This window comes from Saimiri boliviensis, chromosome 18 (genome assembly GCF_048565385.1).
Source record: "Saimiri boliviensis isolate mSaiBol1 chromosome 18, mSaiBol1.pri, whole genome shotgun sequence".
In the NCBI taxonomy this organism is placed as follows: Eukaryota; Metazoa; Chordata; class Mammalia; order Primates; family Cebidae; genus Saimiri; species Saimiri boliviensis.
The window spans coordinates 43012566-43024946 of NC_133466.1; the positions used below are offsets into that span (position 1 = coordinate 43012566).

The 12381-nt window shown below is 47.2% G+C and overlaps 1 protein-coding gene across 8 annotated transcripts in view; it reads right to left on the minus strand.

Moving 5' to 3' along the window:
• The window catches only part of RIOX2 (ribosomal oxygenase 2), a 71025-nt gene extending 60970 nt beyond the window's left edge, over positions 1-10055 (minus strand). For 7 of the 8 annotated variants that reach the window (XM_074389188.1, XM_074389185.1, XM_074389187.1 and 4 more), the window contains exons 1-2: positions 9992-10055; positions 2073-2543 (exon numbers count right to left, since the gene is read on the minus strand). In XM_074389188.1, coding sequence (XP_074245289.1) covers positions 2073-2504 — 432 coding nt within the window. In that variant the 5' untranslated portion in view covers positions 2505-2543; positions 9992-10055. Of the gene's footprint in view, positions 1-2072; positions 2544-9205; positions 9520-9991 lie in introns of those variants that run through there. The other variant, XM_074389184.1, reaches the window with a different exon arrangement.
• Positions 10056-12381: the final 2326 nt, after the last annotated feature.

The window sequence follows — 12381 nt, forward strand, 5'->3', positions numbered from 1 at the left end:
TGCTATTAGAGAAACACAACACCAAATCTCCTCCTAATGTAGTATTTAGAACTCAGACTCTAGTGTAGGAGGGTGAGCTCCTATGGCTTACAGGTCTCTCCAGTAATGGTGGTAGAGATTTCTTTTAAAAAAGGGCACATCCTAGTCTAGCCTGAGGGTTGAATTTGGGCTGAGAAAGCTCATCCTTCCTGCTTTAATAAACTCAGCCAGAGCCTAGTCAACAAGGTAAAAAGAAACAGGTTCTTTGACACTGGAATCCCAGACGAGGAATGTGCAGGGCTGAAGTGGATGAGCAGAGAAAAGCCCTGGAGGAGATGATTTTTTTTATTTTTTATTTTTTTTGAGACGGAGTTTCGCTCTTGTTACCCAGGCTGGAGTGCGATGGCGCGATCTCGGCTCACCGCAACCTCCACCTCCTGGGTTTGGGCAATTCTCCTGCCTCAGCCTCCTGAGTAGCTGGGATTATAGGCACATGCCACCATGCCCAGCTAATTGTTTGTATGTTTAGTAGAGACGGGGTTTCACCATGTTGACCAGGATGGTCTCGATCTCTTGACCTTGTGATCCATCCGCCTCGGACTCCCAAAGTGCTGGGATTACAGGCTTGAGCCACCGTACCCGGCCGAGATGATTTTAAAGTAGAGAAATTACAACCACAGTGGACACCACACATATGCCAAATATCATCTCTCTGCTGGTCTACAACCAAAGTACACATAATCAAATTCACTTCATTTATGTTTAGAGTTCTCAGGTTTCTAAAAACCACTCTTAAAAGTGCTACTTTTGGTCCAGGACTAATTCAGAGAGAAGCATTTTATCGATGGTATCCATATTTTCTGAATTCAAACCCTAACTTGGTCTGACAAATGATTTGTAAATTCTTTTTGAGTGCCTAGGCCAAAAGGTAAGCATTTCAGGGACACTTCAACTTTGTTGGATTGCTTGTGGAATAACTGGAATCAGGACTTGTCATGAAAAACCTAAGAGTACTTATACTTCATTTAGAGTATGAATAGGTTCAAAACCTTTTAGACAAGGAAAGGGAAGGGCATTCACCATATGAAGACCCAGTGGGATATAACAGGCCACCTCTAATTAAATCACTGGAAACACTATTGGTAACTGATGACAGAGCCCTAGAAGCCATCAATGATGCTAGAATCCATTCCTCTCAATAAAGAGCCGCATAAAGCCCTCTCTTTCTCCTCCCATGCTGCCATTTTGATTTAACAAAGGATTAAGGGGGTTTCTGAACGGAAATAAAAGTTTATCTAAAATTCAGAACAGCCCTCACCTGTTCTGGGCCCTCTGTTGTGAGATAAGATACAGATCTCAAACCTTGAGGAAAACAGATTAGCTCATACTAAATCTGCATTTTATAAATATAGAAACCAAGCATGGAAGAGGCAAATTATTTCCCAAATGTCAATCCCTGATATAGAAAAAAAAAAAATATTTGTCAGTCCTCTCCATTCACAAAGCAAAGATTTCCTCCATCAACGAAGCCTTACCAGGAACAGTTCCAGCACCCTGTACCTTTAAGCCATCCATTTGGGTGTAATTAAGGGTGAAGTCTCTTTATTGAACTTGCATCTAGTCCGTGATCCGGTCATGGCTCTGAAGGCTCTATTTAGATGTAGGCAGTAAAGGGAGGCAACTTTGGGAAAAATGGTCACCTTGAGGCTATCATGCCTTAAATTATAGTGATGTGACAAACCAAATAGAAATGTCCATCATACAGAAAAACATAAACTGGCTCACAGAACATACTTCTGCCGTTGTAATGCAACTTTAATAACTTGAGAAACTTGCAATATAATTGTTTTTACAGCCTGATGACACCCAAGAATGTCTACCCTGAGTCGTTGCAGTTTCTAACAGTTTAACCAAAACATAACACATACTCTTAACCCTAGTTAGAATGCATTTAGATCAAAGAGGTGCCACTCCTTCTCAAACTGGCAGGAGCCTAACCATCATCAAACTACATATTCACCCTTGAGTTGATCTGTGGCCAAATGCTAGTACTTTAAATTGTATGAGGATTCTGCAGTGGGGAAACTAGTTACCTTAAATCTCTGAGGTTGGTGAAACTGAATCGTTGCCCTTTTCTGATCAAAATCTTTTCTCAGCTGAAGAAAGTGTGCTTTGCCATCTTTATTTAAAACCTTCTTCTTCCCACTGACACACCGGCAGACATTCACGTCTCTTCCATAGTACATCCCTCGGCTGCACAGACTCTTCAGATCTGTTAGCTTGAACAGGGACCCGTAGTATGCGGCCAGTGCAGGGTCATCTCTCTGAATGAGAAGGGGCTTCTGCTCCCAGAATTCCTTGAAAAAAGTCTCTGTCTTGATGGGTGAGATTAAACTTTCAAACAGACTACTGGGACTGTCGAAGTTTAAAGCTGAAGGCGCCCCAGCTGCTTCTACTTTCATCTGCTTACAGGGAACTGGCCCCTCTTCCTTCCTACTCCCGGCAGCCTTTGCTTTCTTTGGCATTGTTCTGTCTTCAAGATAAAGCAGTAAGGAAATGCAAACCTATCAAAAGAACAAAACACACATGGTTAGGTTTACAAGGCGTGTCAGCATTGGTGTTAGTGGATCACCCCCACACACAGCTGAATGACCATGACACCTCATGAGAACTCTTCATAGGTCAAAGCTACTTCCCCCAGGATAGGAGACGGCCTTAAGCCAATGCCATTTCTTCTAGGATATGATTCAGCCTCAACTACCACTCAGATGACATATTCGTCTAAAGAAAAAATGTGTTTTCCTTTTACACAAGCACTATGTCATGGTATTCATTATTTATTAGGCAGTATAATTATCTTAGACAAAACTATTCAGCTGTCTCAGCAGTTCCTAGTCGGTTTAGCCTGTGGCCATTGACACGGCAAAATCAAGTGTCTTGGATTTGGCTCCCATCAGCATCAGGGCCCACATCTAATTAGATGTACTCTGAGTTACAAACAATTGACTAGAGAACAGCTAACAGCCACGCACTGCCAGGTGCTCCTCCCCACAGCACCACCCACCTGCTGCGCAGGTCAACCAAGGAGCCCTGGACCCACGGTGCCACCAGGTGGCTGGAGCAGGCCACTGCCTTCTCCTGCTTCTTTACTAACCACCTGAACCTCCTCACTCCCAGCTCTGAGCTTATTCCTGAAAGCCGCCACTTTGATCAGAAACTCCCCTTCATTTAAAGAAACAAACAAAAACCCTAAAGGCTAAAAAGTGAAGGCTAAAAGTAGTTATATCTAAAGTCTTGAAAAAACTAAATTTTTAACTGAAATAAGATATTAAATAATACCAGTATCATTAACCTCTAACAGCACTTCTTTAAGATGCACACAGAACGCCTGAGCATCTCAATGATTATGATTCAGGTTATGATTCACTACCTTCAAGGTGGAGCGGAGAGACAGAGTCTCGCACTGTCACTCAGGCTGGAGTGCAATGGTGCGATCTCAGCTCACTGTAATCTCCGCCTCCTAGGTTCAAGCAATTCTGCCTCACCCTCTCGAGTAGCTGGGACTACAGGTGTGCGCCACCACGCCCAGCTAATTTTTTGTATTTTTAGTAGAGATGGGGTTTCACCATGTTGGCCAGGATGGTCTCGATCTCCTGACCTGTGATCCACCCGCCTCGGCCTCCCAAAGTGCTGGGATTACAGGCGTGGGCCACTGCACCCCGAGATTCTGCATTTCTAACAGGCTCCCAGGTGATGCTTCTGCTGCGGACACTGCTAAGTGGCAGAAGTCACGTGGCCAAACCTTGCAAAGCTCCCTCAGAACTGCTTCCAAACCACAACTATTGATACTTATAAAGCAGGTCTCCCTCATCTGTTTCCAAGAACTGTAATTCAAATTATTTAAATTTCCCGAGACTGCAAAATGCTAGCTCATTCATTTCCCCCTGGGAAGGGTCTCCATTGCTTTCAACAGATTCTTAAAGGAGTCCTTACCCCCGGAAAAGGCTAAGAAGGATTGTACTTATAAAAACCAAAATTCCTCAAAGACTTGTTATTTATAAGTGGTATAGTTTCCTACCTTGGCGAGTTATCAGAATTGCAAAAATACTGTTTTCTGCTCTTTGGTCATTATAACGAAGCGGTATTTCAGCTATGCTGTAGACTACGTGGAATCAGTGTTCTGGCCTGGGAAGTAAGCTTCCTGAACCATGTGTCACATACTGTGTGATGTGTTGCAACTTATAAAAGAATTTTAGAATGAAACCCAGATGTAAACTAAACAAAGAAAGGAAATGTCAAAATATCAAACTCTCTAAATAGCTCAGTTCCTTCAAAAGACCAAGTGCTTTTGATAAGGAAACATAGGACATGGTGGAAAATACAAATTGATACTAAAATCCTACAGAAGAGGTGTAAAGCTTTACACTTGGAGAAAAAATAAACTTTAGTGTTCAGGATGGGTGGTATGTTAAGACAAATTTTCTGAAAATTTTTCCTTTAAGTGAAACAGACCAGCTTGAATTCTCCATGAAAGAATTAAGCCTTCGTGGAGACACAGCATTGCTAGTACATGGAACTCTGAAGTGATGTTTCCTGTCTGCAGAAACACAAACAGATAGGAAATGGATTCGGGAGGGAGCATTGCATATGCAGAGGCGGTCCCACAGAGGCCTTTTGAAAGGGCAGCTGGTAGCCAACGTCTGAGAACTTAAGATCTTGGGAGTTTCACAGATGCAAAAATCTTCAATAAAATACTGGCAAGCCGACTGCAACAGCACATCAAAAAGCTTATCCACCATGATCAAGTAGGCTTCATCCCGGGGATGCAAGGCTGGCTCAACACACGCAAGTCTATAAACGTAATTCACCACATAAACAGAACCAAAGACAAAAGCCACACGATTATCTCAATCGATGCAGAGAAGGCCTTTGACAAAATTCAACAGCACTTTATGCTAAAAACCCTCAATAAACTAGGTATTGACGGAACGCATCTCAAAATAATAAAAGCTATTTACGACAAACCAACAGCCAATAATCATACTGAATGGGCAAAAACTGGAAGCATGCCCTTTGAAATCTGGCACTAGACAAGGATGCCCTCTCTCCCCACTCCTATTCAATATAGTACTGGAAGTTCCAGCCAGAGCAATCAGGCAAGAAAAAGAAATAAAGGGTATTCAAATAGGAAAGGAGGAAGTCAAATTGTGTCTATTTGCAGACGACATGATCGTATATCTAGAAGACCCCATCGTCTCAGCCCAAAATCTCCTGAAACTGATAAGCAACTTCAGCAAAGTCTCAGGACACAAAATCAATGTGCAAAAATCACAAGCATTCCTATACATCAGTAACAGACTTAAAGAGAACCAAATCAAGAACGAACTGCCATTCACAATTGCTACAAAGAGAATAAAGTACCTAGGAATACAACTAACGAGGAACATAAAGGACCTCTTCAAGGAGAACTACAAACCATTGCTCAACGAAATAAGAGAGGATACAAACAGATGGAGAAACATTCCATGTTCATGGTTAGGAAGGATCAACATCGTGAAAATGGCCATACTGCCCAAAGTAATTTACAGATTCAACGCTATTCCCATCAAGCTACCAATGACCTTCTTCACAGAACTGGAAAAAAACACCTTAAACTTCACATGGAACCAAAAGAGAGCCCGCATAGCCAAGTCAATTCTAAGCAAAAAGAACAAAGCGGGAAGCATCACACTACCGGACTTCAAACTATACTACAAGGCTGCAGTAATCAAAACAGCATGGTACTGGTACCAAAACAGAGATATAGACCAATGGAACAGAACAGAGGCCTCGGAAGCAACACAACATATCTACAACCATCTGATCTTTGACAAACCCCTCACAAAAACAAGCAATGGGGAAAGGATTCCCTGTTTAATAAATGGTATTGGGAAAACTGGTTAGCCATGTGCAGAAAGCAGAAACTGGACCCCTTCCTGACACCTTACACTAAAATTAACTCCAGATGGATTAAAGACTTAAACATAAGACCTAACACCATAAAAACCCTAAAAGAAAATCTAGGCAAAACCATTCAGGACATAGGTGTAGGCAAGGACTTCATGACCAAAACACCAAATGCATTGGCAACAAAAGCCAAAATAGACAAATGGGACCTAATCAACTCCACAGCTTCTGCACGGCAAAAGAAACAGTCAGTAGAGTGAATCGGCAACCAACAGAATGGGAAAAAATTTTTGCAATCTACCCATCTGACAAAGAGCTGATATCGAGAATTTACAAAGAACTATAACAGATTTACAAGAAAAAAAATCAAACAAACCCATTCAAAAGTGTGCAAAGGATATGAACAGACACTTTACAAAAGACGACATACATGAGGCCAACAAATTTATGAAAAAGCGTTCATCATCACTGGTCATCAGAGAAATGCAAATCAAAACTACATTGAGATACCATCTCATGCCAGTTAGAATGGCGATCATTAAAAAATCTGGAGACAACAGATGCTGGAGAGGATGTGGAGAAATAGAAACACTTTTACACTGCTAGTGGGAGTGTAAATTAGTTCAACCATTGTGGAAGACAGTGTGGTGATTCCTCAAGGACCTAGAAATAGAAATTCCATTTGACCTAGCAATCCCATTACTGGGTATATACCCAAAGGATTATAAATCATTCTACTACAAGGACACGTGCACACGAATGTTCATTGCAGCACTGTTCACAATAGCAAAGACCTGGAACCAACCCAAATGCCCATCAATGATAGACTGGACAGGGAAAATGTGGCACATATACACCATGGAATATTATGCAGCCATCAAAAACGATGAGTTCGTGTCCTTTGCAGGGACATGGATGAACCTGGAAACCATCATTCTCAGCAAACTGACACAAGAGCAGAAAATCAAACACCACATGTTCTCACTCATAGGCGGGTGTTGAACAATGAGAACACATGGACACAGGGAGGGGAGCGTCACACACTGGGGTCTGTTGGGGGGAAATGGGGGGGTGGGGAGGTGGGGAGAGATAGCATGGGGAGAAATGCCAGATACGGGTGATGGGGAGGCAGGCAGCAAACCACACTGCCACGTGTATACCTATGCAACAATCTTGCATGTTCTTCACATGTACCCCAAAACCTAAAATGCAATAATAAAAAATAATAATAATTAAAAAAAAGGATCTTGGGAGTTTCCACTACCGTTAACTGACAGGAGTGGCTCATGATACCTAAAACGTACAATCATTTCAGTTTATACCAATACCTGCTCTCCTTCTGGGAGTCTGGAAACGCCGAAATGTGCCAGGTAGAGGTGGCCTAAGTGACCAGCCCCAAGTAAAAGCCCTGGGCACTGAGCCTCTAACCAGCTCCCCTGGTCGGCAACATTTCACAAGCGTCAAGACAACCAGTGGCTGAAGCAACTGAGCACAGCCAGTGCAACCGCCGGAAGACCTAGAGCCTCGCACTTGGTCTCCCCCAAGCTTCCCCCACGTGCCTCTTCTCTTTGCTGGAAGTCCTTTCCCCGGTGTCCCTTCCCTGTCATAAATCAGCAGAGTCCTCCTAGCAAATTGCTGAACTAAGGACGGTCTTGGGGACCACAGCCCACTGCTCACGTTTAATTTTTAAAAACTTAGATTGGCTTATTAGGTTTGTATTACTAAAGGCACCCTATAGAGTAATTTTATATTCATCCAAACATTAATCTCTCACAATTGGGCAGTTTAAAATTTAAGCAGCAGGAAGATGAAAACCAAAAGCTTGTTTCAAGCATAATATATGAATGCAGTATAAACACATTCACCAGAAAACCTGGCTAAGCAAAGAATGCAAAGCACTTAAGCCAAAATAAAATCAGTTAAAGAATCTTTCCCATCTACGATCACTAACAAAATAAACCTCAATACTGCATAACAATTGCCTTCGTTAGAATATAAATTTCACTACCCATACTGCCAAAAGTTACACCATTTCTTTCTCTGTGTTCATGTTGAAATGATTTGAGGCTCAGTTAATTGGAGCCTAGCTTAGAGGTTTCTGGGCAAACACACTATTTCTCTGATTCTCACACCACTCACACTGTAAGACAACCATTGCTTTTAACAGCTTTCTAGAGCAGAGGGGAGAAGAGATGAAGCATCCTACCACATTAAACATATAAAATACTAAGGTACATATCACAATTTCAGAAACAGCAAAAAGTAAATCACATATCTTAGAATCCAAAAATATCTAGAAGAGTAGAGCCAACACAAGCTTGCCCGTAAACCTCAGAGCCCACCCTAATAAGAGTAAATATTTCTATAAAGTAACAGAAAGTTTTTGAAAAGCAACTGTTTTCCATTTGAGTTGACTGTAAGCATTAAAATGTAAAAAAGATTAAAAGATTTGTGGTTCACACTTTGGTGACTACCCACAGATAAACCCTATAAGAAAAATCAGTGTTGACAACCATACTACGGGCAACAGATAGTCACTATATTTGTAAGTTATCCTAAGCTGTTTTCTATAACATTTGAGGACACGAAGACATAAGGAAGTTCTTGAAGGAAGGGATTTGCATATCCCCGGAAGCAAGCAAGGTGTGGGAAGTAGGAGGGCCTCAAGAAATGTGTGCTGAATTTTTCACGTTTGCATCTTTTGTCTGCATACAATTTTGGAGACAGATCACAAAGGCCTTACACAAAACAGTTACGGAGAAAACAGATGGCTTGTGCAGTAGGGATTAGTTTTCTGATGGCAGCTGTCACTTCAGGATTCAACAGTATCGAAAGAGCTAAAAGGCGCTTTAGACATCAGTAGTTATTACTCAAGCAGGGAGGGAAGTATGAGCGTCTACATCCCCTGGGCAGTGTTTTACAGAATGTAGTTTAGAGTTACTAGCAAGGTTGCCAGCATGCAAATTTCTGGGTCCCTTATCAAGCCCACTGGATTGCCACTTCTGATGGCTGGGGCCCAGAAAGCCGCATTAACATAATACGCTCTCTAGATGAATTACAGGCCCACTAATGAAGGACAAGAGTCAAACGCAGCTCAGTTAAACACACACGGCTGTCAGAAATTATATACTGCTTGGAACAAGGTTACCTAGGCTGACCTTAAAACATTTCTTTTTGGCTCAGAGATATGCTAATCCGGAGAGGGAAAACTGGTTCTCCTATTGACATAAAGGGGTGATCAGCTGTTATGTTTTTATTTTAGAGAGGAAACGGACTGTACCTCAATGTATTTTGGTGACCATGAGGTTACAAAGCTTGATGTCCAGGAGGCAAAAACCAGTACCAGCGGAATAAGCTGGGTAAATCAGGTTCCTCCGCTCAAAGACGAGCCCAGTGAAATGAAATTTACTGAGGCACCAAATTTACAGCCAATGAGTGGTGAGATCAGATCCTCTTCCTCCGTCTACCCTTCCTGAAACTGTGAATACCCTGGTCTCAGTAACCTGCTGGACGACCCAGCTGCCGGCCAATCACGGTGGAATTATTTGCTGGTAAATGAGTTGAAAGCATGGATGTAACGCAGCTTCCTTTCCTCCCACACACCGGAACCCCAGGTTTCCCAGCGGTAAAGGGCGTCTGCTAGGCCCGATCTCACGGCCGGCGGCGCGGCCCACGTGGAGGCCGCGCTCGCACAGGCGGTTCTGCCGCCACCGGGCGGAGGCCGGCAGCACCCTCCGTGCTAAGCCTCCAGACTTTGCGTGCGCTCGTCACCGGCCTAGGGACCATTAGCAGGGCACTCGTGCGACCCTCTGTGCCCAAGGCTTCCGCTACCCTACCCCTACCCGGCCGCACCCACCCCAACCAGGTCTCCGGGGGATGGGGCGCCCGGGCGCGCGTCCGCGGCCCGCAACCACAGCGCCGGCCTCCGAGGCTTCCAGCCGGTCCCGCAGGTCCCCCAGACCCGCACCCTGGCCCTGGTGCCTAAGGCAGCGGCGCGCGCCCCGCGGAATCTCGCACGGCACGGCCTGTCCGCGCGCAGCGCTGCCAACGAGAGCGCCTCACTCACCCGGCACGGCCTGTTGCGCGCGGCCCCGAGCCCACTGTGCGACGGCGCGGCGCGCGGCGGTCGGGGGCGGGGCGGCTGGGCGCGCGGAGGCCGGGGGCGGGGCGGCTGGGCGCGCGGAGGGCGGGGGCGGGGCGGCTGGGCGCGCGGAGGCCGGGGGCGGGGCGGCTGGGCGCGCGGAGGCCGGGGGCGGGGCGGCTGGGCGGGCGGAGGCCGGGGGCGGGGCGGCTGGGCGCGCGGAGGGCGGGGGCGGGGCGGCAGGGCGGGCGGAGGCCGGGGGCGGGGCGGCTGGGCGCGCGGAGGGCGGGGGCGGGGCGGCAGGGCGGGCGGAGGCCGGGGGCGGGGCGCCTGGGCGCGCGGAGGGCGGGGGCGGGGCGGCTGGGCGCGCGGCGGTCGGGGGCGGGGCGGCTGGGCGCGCGGGGGCTGGGGGCGGGGCGGCTCGGGGCGCGCGGCGACCGGGGGCGGGGCGACTAGGCGCGCGGGGCTGGGGGCGGGGCGGCTGGGCGCGCGGGGGCCGGGGGCGGGGCGGCTGGGCGCGCGGCGGCTGGGGCGGGGCGGCTCGGCGCGCGCGGCTGGGGGCGGGGCGGCTGGGCGCGCGGTGATGGGGGCGGGGCGGCTGGGCGCGCGGGGCCGGGGACGGGGCGGCTGGGGGCGGGGCGGCTGGGCGCGCGGGGCTGGGGGCGGGGCGGCTGGGCGCGCGGCGGCTCGGGGCGCGCGGGGGCTGGGGGCGGGGCGGCTGGGCGCGCGGCGGCTCGGGGCGCGCGGGGGCTGCGGGCGGGGCGGCTGGGCGCTCGGCGGCTCGGGGCTCGCGGCGGCTGGGGGCGGGGCGGCTGGGCGCGCGGTGTTGGGGGCGGGGCGGCTGGGCGCGCGGGGGCCGGGGGCGGGGCGGCTGGGGGCGGGGCGGCTGGGCGCGGGGGGGCCGGGGGCGGGGCGCCGTGGGCACGTTCCGGGCCGCTCTCGCGCCCCTGCCCGCCACCCCACGCCAGCCTGCACGTGGTGGGAGCCCTGGGGCCTGGTTTCCTGGCCGTGTTCCGTGTTGACGCATACGGAAGGAAATAAATGGCCTTTTTTTTTTTTTCATCAAAATTTTTTGGTATGTGAGTGTGCAGTGGTGCGATCTCGGCTCATTGCAACCTCCACCTCCCGGGCTCAGGCATCCTCCTGCCTCAGCCTCCCAAAGTGCTGGATTGCCAATTGACACCTATTGGCACTATTGCCTAGTGGCACCTTAAACCTATTGGCACAAGTTTAAGGGTTTGGGGTCCAATTTTCAAAGGGCATTAGAAGAAAAAAATCAGCCTGATTGGATTTATCATTCTATGAACATTGAACTTATAAAATGATGAATGTTCATATTTTTGTTTTAAAGCTTTATTCTATAATGCCACAGTGTTGTACAACTCCAGGAAACACACGTTGCTTTAAACTGTGTGAGTACTGCACCCTGTGTGTTTGTATTCACTTTGGTCCGGAAGAGAGCTAAATAATGTCTTTCTTGTATATGACTTTTAATATTGATACCACTATATTGACCTAACTTTTTAATATAAGGAAACAGACATATCAAGGTTAAGTAATTTGCTCAAACTTACACAGTCATTTGACAGCCCATTGTTTTTGTTTGGGCTGCCGTAAGAAAATACCCTAGTCCGGGTGGCTTATAAGCAACAAAAATGGATTTCTCGCAGTTTTGGAGGCTTGCTCTCTGGTTCACAGCATCCTCACATGGTGAAGCAGCAAGGCGGTTCTGTGGGACCTCTTTATTATCGCATTTATAAGGCTTTACCATCATGACCTAATGTCCTCGCAAAGGCCCCACCTCCTAATCACATTGATGATTCTGTTTCATTGTATGGATCCAGGGTGGGGACAAACATTCAGACCATAGCCGCCTTGCTGCCTACCAAGTAATCGTCTTTGGACCTCTGTTTATGCTTCTCCAAAAGTGACTAACTTCATCTAACTCAGAAAGAAGCTGTGAGCTTCAGGTGAGACGGAATAAGCCAAAGAGTTTCATAACTGTAAAATGCTATTCCGTGTGAGAGGCATTATTGTTAAATCCGGTATGATATCTTGAACATGATTCCATAGAATGAATTAAATGCATGATTCCATAGAGTGAATTAAATGCCTTTTATACATGCATACTTCACTTAATTTACACAACTCATCAAGAAGGGCACCTTCAAATTGATGTCATATCACCATGGGATAATCTTGGTCTCTTAGTACTTCAGAAAAGTCAAATTTGTTTAATAATGACCCAGGCTGAGGTATTTTATTTTGGTCTTGGGTTGGTTGGTTGGTTGGTTTTTTAAGACAGAGTCTCGCTCTGTTGCCCTGGCTGCAGTGCAGTGGCACAATCTTGCTCATCGCAACCTCCACCTCCCTGG